The sequence below is a fragment of the Pogona vitticeps genome, chromosome 2, assembly GCF_051106095.1.
Source record: "Pogona vitticeps strain Pit_001003342236 chromosome 2, PviZW2.1, whole genome shotgun sequence".
Taxonomy (NCBI): Eukaryota; Metazoa; Chordata; class Lepidosauria; order Squamata; family Agamidae; genus Pogona; species Pogona vitticeps.
This window is the reverse complement of record NC_135784.1, coordinates 47,358,020-47,378,565: the sequence shown is the minus strand read 5'-3', so window position 1 is coordinate 47,378,565 and position 20,546 is coordinate 47,358,020. Positions and strand designations below refer to the sequence as shown.

Here is a 20,546-nt window from a genome sequence, read left to right as displayed (position 1 = left end):
TGGTTAACAAATTATGCACAGAAGATCCATTAATCATTCAGCCACTCCCACTGCAAGCATGCTCTCTATGCTGCCGGTGTTGGAGGCAGGATTTAATACTCACATCCTTGTTTGTTCTCTCAGATCTCCCCTGCCAATAAGAATTTACAGTACCTTTCTGAATTTCATCAACATCAAAATCAGAGTAGAACCTACAGGCTGTAATGTGAGGTCCCCCTCTTTACAAAACACAGCCCTCTCTAGTCCCCCAAACATGTTCCTGTTCTCCACTTTTATTGCTTTCAGGCACAGTGCTGTTGGCAGCGGAAGTAATGGGCAGCTACTTTTTGCTTGGCTCTCCTTTCCATTTTCACCTTGCTTGTGTGGTGTCTTGCCACTGCTGCAGCCACTTCGTATCCTCATTCATGTGTCTGCTAGTCACGTTGCCATGACCTCTCACTTGAGCAGCTCCAGGTCTTTTGTTCCCCATTCCCACTGCCACACTCCTCACCTGTGTGACTGCTAATACTTGAGCGCTATTCCTCGTTCTTGTCATTCACCTGCAGTGATAACTGTCAGCGGCTCTCCTAGCAGCAGTAAGTGGCCTCACCCACATGCAGTTCTTCCTTCCTTCCTTCCCATGTGTCACCTATTCATGGCAGGAAGTGAGTAGTGCATGCATTGGACAGAGAGAGCAGTGTAGAATCCTGCTTGTTGGAGATCCATTTTACAGTCACAGCGGGAAGCTAATGAGATTTCTGAACTTGGGTAAAGGACAGCAGAGAGGTAAATGGGAGAGGGGACCATCCAAGTGCCTTCAAGATGTTAGATGTTAGCCTGGAGATTACTTCTTCACTATCCCTCTGCAAATATATCCATGCACCCCTATAAGCCACCTAGAGTGGTCGTTTGACTAGATAGGCAGGGTATAAATACAATAAATAAATAAATATACATGTCATTTGATGTCATTTGTCATAGTCCCTTTTTGAATTCTTTATACACTCCCATGAGGTGAGCTGTTTTTCCCCCCATTGGAAACTAGCGCTTCAGTGAAAAGGAAGAATATTTATACTGGTGGAGAAGGAAATGTACTAATTTTTCCAATTTACTTCAAAACCCTTGGGCTATTTGAGAGCAAAGATTTTCTTAGGATTATGCAGCAGGAGAAACAAGTTCATTGTAGAACCATTATTGCCTTTACTGCTCCCTAAAGTACATTGACATTCAAAATGACACTACCATGTGCTCAGCTCAGACTGATTTTCCAAGAGTGTTATTTAATTTCCGTTCAACCCAGCAGGAGATCTGGAGGAGAAAAGGGTTCCATTCACAGGAGGAAAAGGTGTAAAATGCTGAACTGTAGGGCATGTCAGATCACCTTGTCCTGCTAGAAAAAAAAAACCTGACAGCTTTTAGCAAGAACAAAGGGTTAGAATGTAAGTTATCTTGTGTAAGACCCATCAAAAGTTCCAAGCTGGGTTCTGAAACTGCAGCATAATTGCCTTACCCAGCAAGAGAAGACTGACAGACACTGCAGGCTTGTCAGGAGAATAAATCTACCAGAAGCCTATTCTTATTACCACCAGGGTGCACCTTAAAGAGCAGTACTTACAAGTTTTACCAGTATTTCTTGATGTTGCATCAGCATTGACTTCTCTCCATATGATCAGGAAACCTGATTTTTTTAGTTTTTCTGCTGTGTGGTTAACCCTCATGGATAGGGACTGTTCTCCACACCAATAAACTGGATGAAAGTGTTGGGGCTAGCCTACTTCCTGTGCTCACAAATTAAGAGCGTTGTTAAGTTACATTGGCTCAATGGAACTGTCCTAGTTATGACTTCCTATACTGAAGTACTTGCTACACTAAACAACAGGATTTTAGCCATTACTCAATTATTCTGTAGTAATGATTTTTGTTGTCTTAATGTTCAACTCTAATCCTAGTCAGTTCATTGCTATATTCTGCCAGTAATGTGGTGTTATCTACCAATCGTAGATTATTGACCTTTCTTTCACAAATCTCTCCTTTCTCATCTTAAAATCTAATTCAGTTTTCTGTATGGTGTGTTCTAAACAGAGACTGAATAGCTAAGAAGATAAAAGTTACCCTTGTCTGACATCTTTGTCGGTTGGAAGCTGTTTAGGTTCTCTGTATTCCATCTTTACCATAGCATTTTTTTCAGAGTATAAGCTATGCATGAAGATAGTCAAATTTCGTGATACATTCATTTCTTTTAATCCATAGTTTTTCGATCCACACAGTCAGACTTTACTAAAGCTTAACCTGATTGTTCTCTGACGTTCTTTGGCATAGTCTAGGAGACAATACATCAGGGGTCTCAAACATGCGGCCTGGGGGCCATTTGCGCCCCCCCCAGATGATAGTTTGTGGCCGTTGCCTTGCCTGCCCCCCCCCAAAGCGCCCACACATCCTCTGCTGTCAAGAGTAAAAAAAAAGCCTTGCCTCGCTCGCCGGCTCTCTCCCAAGACAGCACCTCTTGCACCCTCCATCCAGAACTGCAGCCTGCCAGCCAGCCCACCTGTCTGTCAGCTAAGGAAACTCCTGGGCAGCTTCCTCGGGTTCTTGCTGCGCTTGGCAGAAAATCTGATGCGGCCCAGCCTCACCCAGACTCTGTCTCTAGAGGTCCCCAGGTAAATTGAGTTTAAAACCCCTGCAATACATATTAGATCTCTAATGCCTCTTCCTTTTCTGGATCCATCTTGAGCGTTTGCCATTGTTCACCCTATATATGACAAAAGTCTCTAGTGTAAAGTCTCAAATATCACAGCAGCTTTCACTTCCCTTTCAAGTTCTTAATTAAAATATTTTTTATTAAAAACATCATCCTTGTGTAGTTTCTGTTATTGGTCTTCAGTATTTTATTTCCACCCTTATTTTATTTTGTCTTGATCAGGTAATATATTCCTTCCTTGATCTTTCCATCTTTCCATTCATTTCTTCACATAAGGAAGAGACCTCCTATTCTTCCTTTTTTTTGGGGGGGGGTTGTTCTGTTTTTGTTTGTTTGTTTTAGGGGTAATGATTATTATTATAGTGCTCTACATGTCAGTTACTGCATTTTTCCTGATTATGTCTTTGGCTTCAATTCACAATTTTTCTGCTTTGGGATCATCTGAGTTTAGCAGTGGAGATGTCTTCAAATTCTTCAGGAATTTTGTTTAAATTATATCTTGGAAATAGATATGTTTTATTTCTACAGCTTCATGTTAAATTTTCATGTGAACAGTTCGTTAGTTTGTACCATCATCTGCTCCTGGTCTGGTTCTTGAAAAGGAACTAGATTTTCTCCATTTTCTGCTTCTTATTTTATAACTTAATTGTTAGGTATACTGGCCATATAATAATGTCCACAGGTACACATTTCTATACAAGTATTAAATGAATCTATATCCTGCTTTATTTCTCATTCCCTGGCCAAATTTTCCAACAATTTTGTTTTATTTCCTACTTTTGAATTTCAGCTGTCACTAATTAACAGCACTTTCATTTTAGTATATCAATTTCCACTTGGGCACTTCCATAAAAGCTGTCAGATTTGTCTTCAGCATCTGTAGTTAGAGCGTAGACTTGAATGATGGTTATATTCAATACCAAAGTCCAGCTGAAATGCATGCAGGACTTCCTCTTTGCCGATGATGCAGCTGTTGTTGCCCATTCTGCTGAAGAGCTCCAATAACATGAATTGTTTTAGTAAGGCCTGCCAAGATTTTGGATTAACAATCAGCTTGAAGAAAACACAAGTCATGGGCCAGGGCATGGACTCATTTCCCTCTGGACCCTCAACTTACAGAATTAATCCGTATTGGAACCGTGGCTGCAGATCGAAAAGTGTGTAGGTCGAGGCTCCATTGACCTACAATGCATGGAAAACCGATTAATCCGTAACCGACCATTTTTATTCCTTTTTTGTTCCGTTTTGGTTTTTTTTCCGGTCTGTAGGTCAATTCTCCGGCTGCAAGTCAAACCTTAATTTTGCGGCCAGAGAAGTCTGTAACTCGTAAAGTCTGTAAGTGGAGCCATCTGTAAGTCGAGGGTCCACTGTATTAATTGGAGGTTGTTCATGACTTTGTGTACCTTGGCTCAACCATCTCTGACACCCTCTCTCTAGATGTCGAGCTGGATAAATGCATTGGCAAAGCAGCTACCATGTTCTCTAGACTCACAAAGAGAGTATTGCTTAATAAGAAGCTGACGACACATACCAAGATCCAGGTCTATAGAGCCGGTGTCCTGAGTACACTCCTGTGCTGCAGTGAGTCCTGGACCCTTTGTGCACGGCAGAAGAGGAAGTTGAACATGTTCCATATGCGTTGTGTCCGACACATTTTTGGCATCACTTGGCAGGACAAATTTCCAGATATTCTCTGCTGTTTTAAATAAGTAGTCCTAGAATGAGATGGAATTTTTAGCATGTATACATTACTGAAACAGCGACGTCTATGCTGGCTCGGGCATGTTGTGAGAATGGCTGATGGTTGGATTCCAAAAGATCCCCTGTATGGAGAATTAGTGCAGGGAAAGCGCCCCAGAGGGAGACCACAGCTGCGATACAAGGATATCTGCAAGCGGGATCTGAAGGCCTTAGGAATGGACCTCAACAGATGGGAAACCCTGACATCTGAGTGTTCAGCCTGGAGGCAGGCAGGGCATCACGGCCTCTCCCAATTTGAAGAGACCCTTGTCCAGTAGACTGAGGCAAAGAGGCAGTTACGAAAGCAGCAAAATCAGGGAGCTGGACAGGGGACAGATTGGATTTGTCTTCAGTGTGGAAGAGATTGTCACTCTCGAATTGGCCTTCTCAGCCACATGAGACGCTGCTCCAAGACCTCCATACAGAGCACGTTACCATAGTCTCTCGAGACTGAAGGATGCCTAATCTAAATGTCCTATTCCAGTCCATTTATTCCACTCACACCAAGTGTGAAGAGATTACTTGGACCTTCAGATATTATTTGGACTGTCTAAAAAAAAACTGGAGAAATGGACTGTAATTTCTCTGAAACAGATGGAACAAGAAAATAATTTATTGGGACTTGCCCTGGATTTCTGAGTAAGCTGGATTCTAACTCAGCAGATGTTTTTCCCCTCCTGACCCTGTGGTTTGTTATTTCAAAGCAATAGGTGCTGTCCTTTGTGATCTGAAGTTCCTGTCCTTGTTCAGGTGCCCTAAGTCAAAACGGTTGCCCTCAGGTTAGGTTAAATGAGGTGGTTGCAACTCTGGAGGCAGGCTATTGTTTCTTTACTCCCTGAGGAGTTCAACTGAGGGTTCGGAGTTATTAGGACCAAATAGGAGGAATGTGACTCTTTATCTGTAGTGTCCCTCTGAAAGAAGAAAAAGGGGCGGCAGTGAGTCCAGCAGTTTCTCAAGAAAAGGAAGGAACTTGAGGTGAGGATCAAGGTTAGAGTAATTGAATGAGGATTTGAATCCATGCCTAATCCATCTCTTTATCTACTATACTACACTGTATTATTTGTACTTACTGGTAATCATCTGCTAGAGAAGAGCTAAGCGTTCTTCTCTCCTAGGCGTCTCATCATTGAATACTATCTCTTGATTTAAATTTAGATTTTCTCATCACAGGATTGTTGAGGTAGAACGTATAAAGAAGTGGTTACTAGTCCTGCCTTCTGTATACTATTAGCTAGGGTTAGCTTGAATACCACTGCCAATGTTTGTAAAAGGTCCTCTACCAGAAACAAAACAAAATAAAAGCAAGAAAAAAGGTATTGTGGCACCTTAAAGACTAACTGCTATATATTAATGTAATGGAACATTGCCCACTTCTTCAGTCAGAAGAGACAGAACAGAGAGACTCCATGTTAAAACATTTGTGCAAGGGTCTAAGATAAAGGGACAGTGGTCTTTGGTTGCATTTCATATCTAGTAATGATTTTAGACCCCTTTTTGGTATTCAGTTCTTTTGAAACTTGGTTCTGTAAGCAGCAACAATGATTAAAGGAAACAACAGCAGAAACAACATGCGGTAATGTAGAGAATACCATGTAGGCTCTGGTGGCCTAAAGGTTCGGTAGAAAACCATCTTTCCCAATTGGTTAGATTCTTGCTGATTGCGATGATTCCAACTAATATTCTCTGCTGCTTTAAATAAGTAATACAGAACTTAACTGTTCCCTTAAATTAGAGACCTCATAATCATGTTGATGAGACTGGTGTTCTCCAAATTATCAAAATACTTGTTCACTGCCTCTGGCATGATCATGTCTTATTATAAATATTTTTATTCTTAGTACTTGATGTGAGTGATGTGAAATATTCCAGAGCGTCAAACAAGCAAGTTGATTTCCTTTATTGGTACAGGCATGAACTATAAGTTGTCATTGGAAACGTCAGAAAAAGCCCCGAATCTCCGATTACCAAATGCAGTTGCCATTTACTGTACTATGTCAGTAGAAGATCTGCAGTCTTCCAAGTTACTGGTTAATAGCCGAGAAAAATTGAGAATACATTTTTACAGCAATCTGCTTTAAAAGATTCCTGTTTGATGACTATAGTGTCTACCCCAGGGAATAGATCTCCAAGCAGAGAGCAAAGACATTCTACCTCCCTATACTCTGTTTCATGCCAGCTTGGATCATGGATTGGTTCTTTCTTCTGGAGTTATTCTGTCTCCTGTAAAACTAAGGAATTATACTCTTCACCGAAGTTAGGGCCAAAAAGCATTACAAATTGAGTTTTGAACTGCATGTTACAAAAGGGTAATGGTATGTTGCTGAATTACACATGATGAAGTGGAGAGGGAACTCTGTATTGGGCATATACTAGTTCAGATTGTGTGCTATGTGCCATCAACTCACTTCCAACTTACGGCAAAACAAGGTTTTGGATGCATTGAGATGTTCAAAAAAGTGGCTTAAAACTGAAAACCCTCCCATGAGATTCCATGGCTGAGCAGGAATTTGAAGCCATGTTTTGAGTCCTAGGCCTATACTCTCTATCCACTTCACTACTCTGGCTCACCAATGTACTTGGAGGGCTACTCATTGTTGCTTTGTTTCAAGGAATTAGCAGATCTTGTTTGCTCTGGTCTAGATTGATTTGTCTTTTCCTATTTGCAAAGATGACTATGTATTGTTTTTTCTGTTAACTGAGGTTCTGTGCAGATAGAATTGTTAGCAGCTGCTAAGAGGCAGAGTGATTTCTCCATTATTGTCCACAGGAGTGCTGCACAAGAGTGCAGAATTGATCTTGTGCTGGGAGAGGAAATCAACATTTTATAAGGCAATTCTAAAACTGGAGGTAGCCGAACAAAAAACAGAAGTGGTTGACTTATGAAGAAAAGGAGTCAGCTTCTGGGATTTCTCCTTGTTTGGTGTCTCTTTTTAAATGATAGTGAACACAACAGAGTATTCTGTAGAGACCAGTGGTTCCCAATCTTGAGTAATCTAGGTGTTCTTGGACTGCAGTTCCCAGAAACCATCACCAATATCTGTGCTAGCTGGGATTTTTGGGAGCTACAGCCCAAGAACACCTGGGTTACCCAAGGGAGGGGGAACCGCTTCTGTAGACCATCTTGACTGCTGACATTGGTGTTATCAGTATTCAGCCTTTTGCTGTGTAAAGCTTGGCATCCTTTTTTTCTCCTTGCAATTTGAGCACAATATTGTACATCAATATCAGACCATTTCCTGGCATTTTGGATCATGGAAACACAAGCACAATATCCCACATGCATAAACTGGAAGTTTCTGGAAGAACTGAGTTCCCTTAAAAGATTGAGGCCAGTTGGAAGTTCCTGCTGAAAGAAGAGATGAAGGTGACCATTATCACTTGCCAACTTCTAGTGTTGCCTCTTGTGCTGCTCTGGATGGTTGGAGCCAAATTTGGAAGGCACAGATGTTTTCAGGTGGAGGGGAGAATTGGTTGACATCACATTCCTTGTCTTCCTCTGTTTATGTTTACTCAGCTGGTCTCGACCTAAGCTCTATTTATGTTTTGAGCTGTGTTGTACTCTGTAAAAAGATATGTCCAAAGGAGTTAAAACATGATTTGAGTGAGGTAAGGCACATTTTAGCATATGAGATATTGGATTGGGACTGTTAAAATTAATTCTCTACTGCCACTTCTTTTTTACAAGCCATCCATATTTTCCCATTGTCTCCTCACCAAAACTCTCTTGTGAACTTACTCTAAGAGCCATGGAAATGTGAACTCGTGATCTCAAAATCATTTTTCCGTAAAAAGGAAGTCTTCTTTTCAATTATGAATGGGGGAAAAAGAATAGTCTATTCATGCTGTAAACTTTTTTATGTATAGAGTTTAACAGCTTCTTGAAGGTTTGATTTTTTTGGTGCGTTAGCACAAAGAGAGTAATAAAAAAAGTCATCAGGAAAAGACAGAACTGCTTACTGTATTTTTCGCTTCATAAGACACACCTCTCCATAAGACGCACCAAATTTTTAAGAGAAGAAAACAGAGAAAGATTAATCTGTTTTCTTCTCCTAAAAATTTGGTGAGCCTTATGGAGAGGTCCGTCTTATGGAACACACCTTAACCCCCTCTTGCCACGTGGGGGGAGCCTCCAAAGGGTCCTAGGGTGTGTTCCAGGACCCTTTGGAGGCTCACCCTGCCCCCCCCATGGGGCCAGAGGGAGCGAAATCACCACCTTCAGGGGCTCTTCTGAAGCTTCCCAAGTCTCAAAAGAGTCCCAGAAGGTGGCAATTTCGCCCACACTGGCTCCGTGGGGGGGGGGGGGTTGGGGGAGCGTCACAAGGGTTCTGGAAGACTCACTCGGACGCTCCCCTCACCCCCCCCCCATGGAGCCAGCGCGGGCAAAATTGCCACCTTCCAGGACGTTTTGTGAGGCTTGAAAGGCTCAGAAAAGGTCCTGGAAGCTGGCGATTTCGCCCCAGCTGGCCCCGAGGTGGGGGAGCCCTGCAAGGGTCCTGGAAGGCTCACTTGGACCCTTGGGAGGCTCCACCCCACAGGGCCAGTGGGGGCAAAATCGCCACCTTCGCTCCATAAGATGCACAGACTTCCCCCACATACTTTTTTGGGGGGGAAAGTGCGTCTTATGGAGCAGAAAATACGGTAGTTCAGGGATATTGCCAATCTTTCTCAAAGGAACAGAGAAGATGCTATGCTTAGGGAAGACCACGGAGAATTATGGGGGTTAGAGATAAGAAAGAGAAAATTTCTCCAGAGGGAGCAGCTAGCAGATGGGGAAGCAAACGTGAGGTGGAGAAAAAGGAAATATACCGAGAGTGCTGGTGCCAGGGGGAATAGGATGTGAACCCTTTTGGCAGGAAAAAAAAAGGATCTCAGTTTTGATACAAAGAAAAAAGGAAGCAGTATCAGTTGAGGATTGCCTGTAAGGTGATTGGCAGTCTTTTTTACTTGGGAAACTGTTTTTAACAAAGCTTTTTAAACATTAAAAAAATACAAGCAACATGGAGTCAGTAACAGAAGCTTTGAAAAACAACAATGTATTGCTTGCCTGGAAAAAATGCATTTGTTGGAAGTTATACCCAGTGCCGAGCACCTCTCAGAGCACCGCTTGTTCTGACAAGGGTTTTTACCTTTCCAAGGACTGCAAACCAAGAACCATTTTGCCTTTTTCACAAAGTTTACTCTGGCCACTTGGCTCTCCAGTTGTGCTCCTTATGTGTCAGCAACTTTGTCAGGGAAAAGGGTACTTGTCAGCGGTGCTCTTGTGACAGGAAGCTCTGGGTCACTGCTGCTGTTTTTTTTTCTGGGAAGGCAGTTTGTAAATGACTACCTCTGCTTCTTATGTGGTCTGAGGGGTGTAGTTAGTTTGTAGCACAAGTGGAAGGCAAGTGATTGCTTCCATGTCTTTGAAAATACATGGCAGCAACTTCTTTGAATGTGACGTACATGCGTTGGGCTGTCAGCCAGACCTGCGAAGTTTTCTAATGCTTCTGAAGTTTGCTAGATTGGCTGGTAGCCAAACATATGTAATATTCATTTTGATAACATGGTCACGTGTGTTTTTTTGTTGTTTTGTTTTTTTGAAGGCCTGGATGTTGTTGTGCTGTTTCTTTGCAAATGCCAATGTCTGTGCTTTCTCAAGCTTGAAATACCTAAACTTCTCCACCTTTCTCACTAGGAAATTATGATTTTAGCCAGAATCCTGTTTGAAATTGCAGAACGTAAAGGACCCTAGATAGGAGTGCTCTACATCAGTGGTTCTTAACCTTGGGTTACTCAAGTGTTTTTGGACTGCAACTCCCAGAAGCCTTCAGCACTAGCTGTGCTGGCTGGGGTTTCTGGGAGCTGCAGTTCAAAAACACCTCAGTAACCCAAGGTTAAGAACCACTCCTCTACATCATCTCCATCTTGGCCATTTTATGAACTAAAGATTGCCCTGTTTAAATAAACAGTGTGTATGCTTTCACAAAGAACTAGTGAGTATATTCTTGCACAAGATCTGGAAAGCTTCAGCCCCTCACACAACAGGTGGTTCTGTGAATGGTCATAACGAAGAGGATTGAATCCATTGGAATTACAGTTCCTCTCCTAACCATGTGGCATTATATCCTAAATTGTGTTTACAAGTGTAAGCCCTAAGCTCTGGTCTCTGGGTGTCTGTGAATTTCGTTGTATGTGCATATACGTACAATGACAATAAATTATTATTATTATTATTATTATTATTATTATTATTATTATTATTATTATTATTATTATTATTATTATTATTATTATTATTATTATTATTAAAGCAACAACAAATTTGCTGCGTTTTTAACCAATGGTTGATTTTTAAGGTTTTAAAAGAAGGAATTTGAGGCATTTAATTGAATTTTGAAACTCCCCACAAATACTATGAAATCATACTGTTTTTTATTCACCTCTAAGTCTCATAAGGCTTCAGAGCCTTCAGAATTTATTCAGCTGTATTATCACTGACAGTTTCTACTATGACTTCTCTTTTACATCTTAAGAGAGCATTCAGACTACAGTGCTGTGACATTGAGCTTCTCCCCATCTTGTTTTCCTAAGATGCCTGGAATTTTTTTTTTTCATCTTGAAAGTTTGAAGAGATTTTTAGTTGTCCTAAGGAAAGAATAGTATCATAGAAACATGAATTTTGGAATCTATGTCTCTCTATCCTGAGAAACCTGAAACAACTTTCAGCCTTCATAGTTGCTGCTTTTTGTCCCATGAAATCCTTTTACTTGTTCCGAAAGCAGTTTTTCAACAGGGCCCAGAAGGTCTACCAGGTGCATTAACAGTTGAAATCTTCTCCTAAACATATGAGGTAGTTTTCAACAGAGTGTTTTGATCCGTGCATGCCAAATAATGGTTTGGTGCTACTTGACAAAGACCTGTGACTTTCTAGCAACCTGTTTGCTCTGTTTAATTAATCACCCTTAATTGCAGTAAATCACTTTTGTTTTTCTGGGAAAAGCACAAAACCTTGTTTGCCAGTTTAGATGCCAAGAAATAATTAAGCGGAGGAAGAGGGAAGGGAAGCATTATAAGCACAGGACTCCTTCCCATTGTGCCAAATCATGATTAAGAATTTTTTGTACTTGCTGCATTAGATGGGAGAGTTGGGGATAAGAGATAAGTTATTAGTGACACTGTTCCACAAGAGTGTACTGTAGTCCCATTCTAGAATGAGATATGAGAAAAAGTACCTGCTCTAAAGTAGATTTCTCCAGTGGAAGATGGGGTACATTGATCTACTGAAACCTAAGCATTTTGGACCATAGGCTGAAAAGCAACCAGAAAATCCCATAGTCCAAACCTCATCTGTGAGTTTGATTGATGATCTATCTGCCTTCCCTGCAGGTGTGCAGTCCAAAGGCAGGTGCATTTCAGAAAGAAGTTAATTTTATTCAAGACATGCATAAACTTTTTTGGATTGTACACTTTGTGGACTTTCAAGCCACTTCTGTGTTCCTACTACTATATATCGTAATTTTTGCTCCATAAGACGGACCACATTTTTAGGAGAAGAAAACAGGAAAAAAATGATCTGTTCTCTTCTAAAAATTTGGTTAGCCTTATGGAGAGGCCCGTCTTATGGAACACACCCTAGGACCCTTTGGAGGCTCACCCAACCCCCCCAGGGGGCAGAGGGGGCAAAATCGCCACCTTCAGGGACTCTTCTGAAGCTTCCCAAGCCTCAAAAGAGTCTCAGAAGGTGGCGATTTTGCCCCATCTGGCCCCACGGGGGGGGGCAGGGTGAGCCTCCAAAGGGTCCTGGAACACACCCTAGGACCCTTTGGAGGCTCAGTCTGCCTCACCACCGGAGGCCAGAGGGGGCAAATTCGCCACCTTCAGGGACTCTTCTGAAGCTTCCCAAGCCTCAAAAGAGTCCCAGAAGGTGGCAAGTTTGCCCCTGCTGGCCCCGTGGGGGTGGGGGGAGCCTCCCAAGGGTCCTGGAAGGCAGATTTGGACCCTTGGGAGGCTCCCCCCACCACCCACATGGGACCAGGGGGGCGAAATCGCCAGCTTTGCTCCATAAGACTCACAGACTCCCCCCCCCACTTTTGGGGGGTGTGCGTCTTATAGAGCGAAAAATACGGTACATATATGTGTTAATTTTGAAGGATTTTATTTTATTTTATTTTTGCACTGCTTCCTATATTTGAAATGATAAGTTGAAGCAACATTGCTACTTCAGAATGATAGCTATCCCCTCAATGTACTGGATGTCAATGAGATCAAGGTGTGTGTGTTTGTTTGTTTTCTGAAAGAAGGCAACCATGGGGCAATAAATGGAGAAGTTGTCTTGCCGTATGTAACGAAGGTGTGAACATAGGGGGAGAATGCCTGCAATGTTTGCATATTAAAAACGTTTTTTTAACCAGAAAGCCCTTTTTTAAAACAATGAAGGGAACGAAACAGCAATAAACTTGTGTAAAATATAGCACAGAAGGGAGAGCGAAAGAAAGAAAGGGGGAAAAGCAGGTATAAATAGCAGGCATATATCCTGTTGTTTTGCAGTAGAGTTTTGTCTCAGGCTATCAATCAACTTTTCACCACTTCCTGGAACAGCAGGTCTGCTATAAATCCTGCTGTAACTGACTGGGTTTCATTTCCTCTGCCAAACCCTGCTAACCTGCAAGGCATGACACAGTGACACCAAAGTGCGCAGCTGATAATGTAATACACAACTCCTGTGAGGCAAAAGTTGAAATGCTTGTTCTCTCAGCTGAATGATTTTAAAGATCTTTATATTCCGTTCCCATGGGGGATAATTATTCAGTATAATGCACAGTGCGTTTTTTTATCTCCTAAAGGAATTTTGTTTAAGAGTGTGTGGAAAGGATGGGGTTGACTGGATGGTGTTTCTTCATGCTCCCACCTAAATTGCCTTTCTTCCAGGAGGCAATGAAACATCTTTAAAAAAGAAAAGAAAAAAAAGTGTTCCAGCAAAATGTTTCAGTTCAGCCCCAATTATAAGAGCATTAAGGGAAAGGTTGTGGCCCCGCAGCAGAGAGGCACACCTGAAGCCGCCAGTTCAGCTCTTGGTGGTAATAATAATTGCATGCCGTCAAGTCGATTCTGACTTATGGCAACCCTTTCCAGGGTTTCCTGGGTAGAGCATTTAGAAGTGCTTTACCATTCCTTTCTTCTGGGGGGGCACCCTGGGACTGTGTAGTTTGCCCACGATTAAACCTGGCTGGCACTTCTCCCAGGAGACACAGTGGAGAACCTCAGGTAGCAAGGCAATGATAAGCTATCTCCTGAAATCTTCGGGAGCTGTGAGTCAGGGGTGACTATATTCTTCAGAAAGTTTGACTCCTGGATGGTTGGGGCAGACCCTGTGCCTTTACATTCTGAGAAAATGAAAACTGCAGCTGTGTTCAGTCTCTGTAAAACTATTGAAAAGCATTCACACTCTTCCATTTAAGGGAAACGACACAGACACTTACAATTAAGCTTTCATTAATCCAAGTGTTCGGGATTTTTAGAGTACTGTAGTAGCTGTGCCATACTTAATTAGGTTTTAAAGCCACTAATTTATTTCACTTAATAAATTCTCTCCCTCTTTTTTTAAAAAAATTTAACAAGCAGTCTGCTGCAGGGGAGGGGGTACTTTTCACACCCATCCTCTCATTTACCCACACAGCTTGTGTCTCTCACACACCTGCCATTTGCTCCATGCTATGGATGTGTCCGCAGAGAGGGATGCTTATCTTGACAGCTGTGTTTTCTTGTGAATGGTATAGATAGGCAGCCCATTTCATACTGAAGCTAACAGACTTCCCATGCAGTTTAACTGGTGCCAAGTGCCTTGTTAAAATTAGTGCAACTAAAACTGTAAATATCAGAGGGAGGGATGAATTCTCAAGAGTGAATGTGCGCACACCCACAAACAAAGAATAGCCCAATTGTTCTGAATGTAAATTCTTCTTCCAAAGCAAAACACATACTACCCTAGAGAACAGACTGGCATGGTTTTTAGGTGTCCCAGAGGAAACAGCTTAATTTGAAATAAGCCAGTAAAATATTTATTTTGTGTTTGCGAAGGCGAATTGCACCATTGTAATTTCTTTTCACCATTGAAATTTCTTCTACCCTCCTTTTCTTCCAGTTTCCGGATATACAGTATATATAATTTTGTGGGGGAGGGTAAGGTGATGATCGGTGAGGGTAAATATGGCAACATGTAGTAAGGGGAGAGTGGGTAAAGTATCTAAATTGTACATTTAGGCGCCACAAGATGGAGGGGGTAACACAAGCTAAGCACATAGCTGCTGTGTGGAGTGTTGGGCCAGTGCTGGTTGTTGACAGTGGTAGAAGCAACGTTCCACTCGTTGTATATGCTGCCTTCCACCACTGCCTCTTCTTCCTAAATGGGTAGAGTGGGTGGCATATAAATTAAATAAATAAATTAAATAAATAAATGTGTGAGTGGCAAGCACATTCTTTCATTCCAAAAAGCAAGCAATGTCCCATAAAGAGAAGAAGACTGGGAAACATTTATCCGTTTACATATGTATATCCTTAATTTTTTTAGTTTAATTTTGGATTGCCTGCCACTGCAGGAAGACAGATATAAATAATTATAATAATGTGTTGTCAAGTCAATTCTTTCAGGGTTTTCCAAGTAAAGAATACTCAGAAATTGTTTATCATTCCCTTCTTCTGGGGGTGTCCTGGGCCTGTGCAGCTTGCCCAAGGCTGCACAGGCTCCCTCTACTCACAAGGAGATACAGTGGCCAATTGGAACTCCCAACCTATGGCTCTGCAGCCAGATACCTAATCCACTGAGATATCCAGCCAACCAAAGACAGATAAGCTGCTCCCAAAGAAGCACGTTTTGAGTGACCTATGCTGGTTGCACTTGGGAATTCCTTATACCATATTTCACTAGAATTTTAGAAGATCCACTTCCTGCAAGGAAGTTGCTTCTATGCGCTATATGTTCTTTTTCTAGGAAGAGAGAAGAACACACACAAGCCTCCTCCAGCCACCTTAACTATTTGGTGGCCAAAGGATCTTAGGGTTTTTTTCTAGGAAGAGAGAGGAACACACAGCACCCCCACCCCAGTGTTCAATATTAGCATCCCAAAGGATCAATTGTTTTGCCTGCTAGTCCTCCTTCTATTGTCCAATGGAAAAGTCTTGCCTAGAGAAAGTGAGGGAGGGAAGGTAATGAATGGCAGGAGGCACACTGGAGGGTATTGGCAGAATGCATAATATGGGTGCAAGACCCACTTGTATTTGGGACCAGTTTCAATTGCAGTGGGCCGGATTCAAGATGGGGCTCATCTCTTCCATTTGAGAAGAAAGCACATTTCAGTGTTTCCCCCTTTAAAATCTCGCCTGCACATAAAGCTGTAGTTCTCTAATTCCTTACTTTTGCTGGTTTGTTTGCAGAAAGTCAGGCACAGCTGAATAATGTTGTCAGCTCCTGATACACATGTGGTGATAAAAACAGAGTTATATTTACACCTTTTGTCTAGGAGATCTAATTCCCTCCTCACCCCAGTTTGGTGGATACTGCAGTACAACTGCTGTGCATCTGAATCATTTAAGTACTTGGCTGCGGCGGCAGAGATTGGCAGTTTGATTCCCTATTGCGCCTTCTTGGCAGGGGCTGGACTTGATGATGCATAGGATCCCTTCCAACTCTGCAGTTCTAAGATTATAAGTAGTGAAAATTAAAGGTTGTAAGAGATGACAGAAAAACAAGCTCCCACACCTTTGCTCCGAAATTCAAGTAACCCGTCACAGATACATGCTTGTATGCATCTATCAGGTATATTTTCTCTTTACTTTTATGGCTTGATATCTCTTAAGAGTCAATATTTGATTAAAGCACAAGCCGTGTAAATGGAACACCCAGTTTGTGAATATTTTGAAAGTCTGCCCAGTCTCAATATGGGGAGTTCTCATTGTTGATTAAATTTACATTTATCATTGTTGACATTGTTTGGTGCAACAGTCTTTGCAAATGTGTCAGTCAAACAGAGCAGACTAAAATGCCTTGTGTGCCCTGTCCCTTTGTTCCCTCTCCTTTTTCTTTCTTTCTTTTTTTTTTAAAGGTCAAAGAAATTGGCTGCTCTTGCTGAATGGATGCAGAAGGCAGAGCTGACAAAAGCTAAATTAGGTTTTGAACTAGATGAGCTCGAAGCGGCAGCGTTTCTTGTACAAGAGGAAGAAAAGGAGTTAAAAGCCAGCGACACAGACATTTCTAAGCAGCAGCTGCCTCCCTCCAAAGGAGAGCTGAGTGGCTCTGACGACTCGAGCAGCACTTCATCATATGAGACAGAAGACTCCGATTCAGATGCACAAGAGTCCTCAGCCAGCGAAGATGGGAAAATAAATCCTTTACAAAGCGCACTCCAAGACGAGAGGACAGCCCTGCTTATTGACTGTAATGGATTAAGGCGAGACACAGGCACTTTAACGTTAGATGTTAGAAATGACAAATCAAAGGCTTCTTTACAGTCTACATCTGTCCCTGGGAAACTGATAGAGGAATTAGGAGAGCAAATGCAGACGGCAATTAGGTTTACGGAGCAGGCTGAAGGTTCGCCTCCTGGAAATGGTAGCAGCGGCAGCGACAGCAGCAGCGCTTCACAAGAGATGGGAACAAGCTCGCTGGCTCAGCCTCAAGGACTTTCTCCGGATCATAATGAAATGAGACAATTCTTGGAGGTGACACCAGAGTCCCACACTCTTCAGCTTCTTGGCACAACGAAGGAAGCTTCTGGAGCAAATGTGGACAGGGTGGGCTGGAGGGAGTAGAATTTTAAGCTGCCGGGTATTATGTTTTATTTTTAACGGTCAGGTATCATTTCGGGAGATAATATACAGAAGCAGAGAAGGATTATCTTTTCTTCCTAATGTTACTTTCCATTTTTGGTCCATTATAAATAACATTTGTTTTGGCCCAAATCAAAAGTCTTAATGAGACGTGGTGCCAAAAATTGTACTCATTTTTGCCTGACATTACCCTGACCCACCCAGATAAAGGACTGATGCCTCAACCTGGGAGACATCTGTAGTCTTAAATTGGGATTGAAGTGGTTTTATTTTAATGAGGCTGGTTTTATTAGAAGAGTGTAATCAAACACTGTTGGAAGTTGCTGAGTTCTGTTCTATAAATTGTTTATAGAAAAAGGTTATTATTAAAATGTCTGTTTGTAGTTCAAAACCTAAATCTCTAAATTATCACCAAGTATTACAGTTCTGTTTACTTATTTTTATTCTTATTGCTGGAGCAGATGCAGCTAGGGAGAAGAGCAAACAGCAGTCTTACAGATTACAGGCATTTGTATCCAATTAGCTCATCTTTTGATGGCCGTTGCTTCGAGAACATATTCTTTGCCAGTGCATCTAGGTACTCTGTGTGGAAGCTGTTGTGTGTAGTGAGACATTCTGGCAGACAGGAATGGGGAAGGAATCATTCAGTTGGACTTCAAATGCAGACCTATCTTAATTTACACTTCTCAAAGCACTACAATAATTTTAAAAGCTGATCTTCACCTATGCTTGCCCTTCTCTGAATTTAGCTATGCAGTGATAAAAAATATTCATAAAATTATGTATACAGTATTAGGGAATGCATGTATAGTTTATATGCATAATATTTTATATGTATACTATAAAATGCATTATGAGAAGAGATTGCTTGGGAAAATACATACAGCTCTAAATCTCTTTGCTAGTCCCGAAACGAGTCACTTGTTGGATTGTGCGTCTACCCATACATAGATTGCCTTCATTCAGTAGGTTTTTCTATCTGGGATTTGAAGTGGGGTTCTGGCCAATGCAGGCAACATAGCACAGACATTTTCATCCGGGCTCAAGAATTATGCCAAAATGGAATCAAATGAATTTGAAACTGGGAAAAACTGAAGATGAGAGGAACAAAAATTGACTGACACTTATTTTCCTGTCGGGTAAGTGCAGAGGATTGCATTCATAACAAATGTTTGTTTGTGAAACCTGTTTGTATTTGGTTATTATTATTATTTAATCATGAAAGTAGCCTTCAGTCATGTAGATTTTACTTTAAATATGACCACTTGATTTTAGATTATCCATAAGGCAACTCTGCTTTTGGCTTGTGGCTGAGATCAAAGAAAGGCAGGTTAGTCATTTGAGCGCTGGTCTGAAAGGCAGGAAATGGCTTTTAGTGTAATTCTTCCTGTGGCTCACCGAAACAGGCAACATATTTCAGTGACAGACCTTAGCCTGTGAAGGATATTTATGCCCCAGCACAGAGCTCAGCCTGTAAAGCCTTTATGTGCCTGTTTTCTTCCCTTAAAAAATGTTAGGCTTTCTTCGTTAGCAGCAGGGAGGACACAAGGTTGTGCATCAAGTTCTTGTGGGTAGTTCCAAACTTATATGCTGCTATTAATGTCCCAAATCCACATGGCTGATAATGTTGAGGCCAGGTTTGCTTCTGAGATGGAGATAGCTGCAGCATGCAAGTTGGTTTCAGGCTCCTTCTCAGCTAGCAGTTTGGAATTTATGGCCCATCTCATAAAGGAGAGCCAGGCAATCTGCACGCGCGACTGCGCGCGCGTGCGTACACACACACACACACACACACACACACACACACACACTTTTTTGAAACTCAAATAATTTATTTTTTTCTAGGGGAGGGAAGAGTGCCCAGGGGCATGGCCTGCCTCTAACAGAGTTGGGATTAGGAATTTAGTTAAACTACCAGGAACAGCCAGTTAAAGCCAAATAAATAGCTTTACCTTGTGGATTTAGTATGCAGTGCGGCTTTTTTGGCATCAAGAGTCCATGATGTTTGAGAATTCACATTGGTCTTCCTGTTGATGCCCTGATCAGCCATTCTGTGGGATTTTACAGTTCAGGAAAAGGCTGCATGGTTGTGGAAACAGTGCCTGAACAGGTGTACTTTTTACTGACCGTTAAGAAAAATAAAAATAAAAAACAGCAAGTTTTCGATGATAAAACATCACCGTCAAGGTTGTGCATCAATCCTACCAGTTCATTTCATTTATTAGTTTAAATGGTTAATGATAGGTTGCTACCCAGATTATGACAGGCATAATAGATTATGGAGACAGTGCAATCAGCATATGTGCCTATTTTGTGCAAATTGAAAATACAAATAAAGGAGCATCACGTGCATACCTAAAGCATGTGTGCTTTAAAAAGACACATGCTGCGCAAATTAAATGTCTCTTCTTAGTTACTGTTCTTTCATTTTGTGGCTGCCAACTGAGAAGAGCGCTTTTCTGTTCCCTGAACAACTCTGTTTCTCTTTGAGAACAAATGACGTCTTTGTTAGTGAAGCCTATTCCTTTATTCTGTTGAAAGTCTTGTGTTTCCTCCTTCACAGAAGAGATGTTTGCTTCAGTCAACGTTTGTTGTGGCATATCTGCAGTCTGGCTTTTCCACCCTTTCCACCCTCTTCCTTTTAATGCTGAAGAAATGTAACTTGTCAGAAAGATTTTTTCCCTTCTCTTTAAGCACCAGGATTATGTGAAGCAAAATGGAACTTCTGCAATTCTATTACATTTCACAATTGCCTCCCTGTCTGTGTATAAATGTCTATCTAGTGAGGCAATAATACCACATGCATATGAAGAATCAGGCTGCAGTCCAAAGACACTTAAGCCATATAAAACCAGTTGACTCTTTAAGGTGACCCAGGACTTGCCCACCAGATACGTCACAGAGAACTTGTGCATAATGAATGTGCACATGATTGCCTCTGAAAATGAATGTTACATGCATTTCTGTATCCCTGGTAATAAGAAAAAAACTGATCAGATTCCCTTTCCTTCACATTGGAATAGAGTAATCCTAACTCCAAGCAAAACTGAACTGAGATTAAATTCTGACCCATCTGTTCTTTCCAGAAGCAGCTGATTACACTGCAAGCAGGTGAGGACCTTGAACACGCTGCAAGACAATAAGTGTTCCTAAGCAAGACAAGAAGAAGGAAGAGCACGCTACATAGGGATGCAGTTTCTGATGGCGTACACATAATCACCAGTTCTAACAGCAAAGCCAAGTTGGTGCTCTAGCACAGTCATTCGCAGCCTTTTTCTGGCTGTGGTTATAAGGTGGTGTGTGAAGAATTATGTCCAGTCTGTGGCCC

General features: G+C 41.7%; 1 protein-coding gene across 2 annotated transcripts in view; it reads left to right on the top strand.

Moving 5' to 3' along the window:
• SHQ1 (SHQ1, H/ACA ribonucleoprotein assembly factor) overlaps positions 1-18,115 on the top strand; it is a 115,907-nt gene extending 97,792 nt beyond the window's left edge. Inside the window, exons 11-12 of one of the 2 annotated variants that reach the window (XR_013541591.1) lie at positions 16,044-16,208; positions 16,495-17,442. Coding sequence is in view for 1 of the 2 variants with exons in the window: in XM_072989434.2 (XP_072845535.2) it covers positions 16,495-17,200 (706 nt within the window). In the remaining variant the exon portion in view is untranslated. Of the gene's footprint in view, positions 1-16,043; positions 16,209-16,494 lie in introns of both variants that reach the window. The other variant, XM_072989434.2, reaches the window with a different exon arrangement.
• The last annotated feature ends 2,431 nt before the right edge of the window (positions 18,116-20,546 follow it).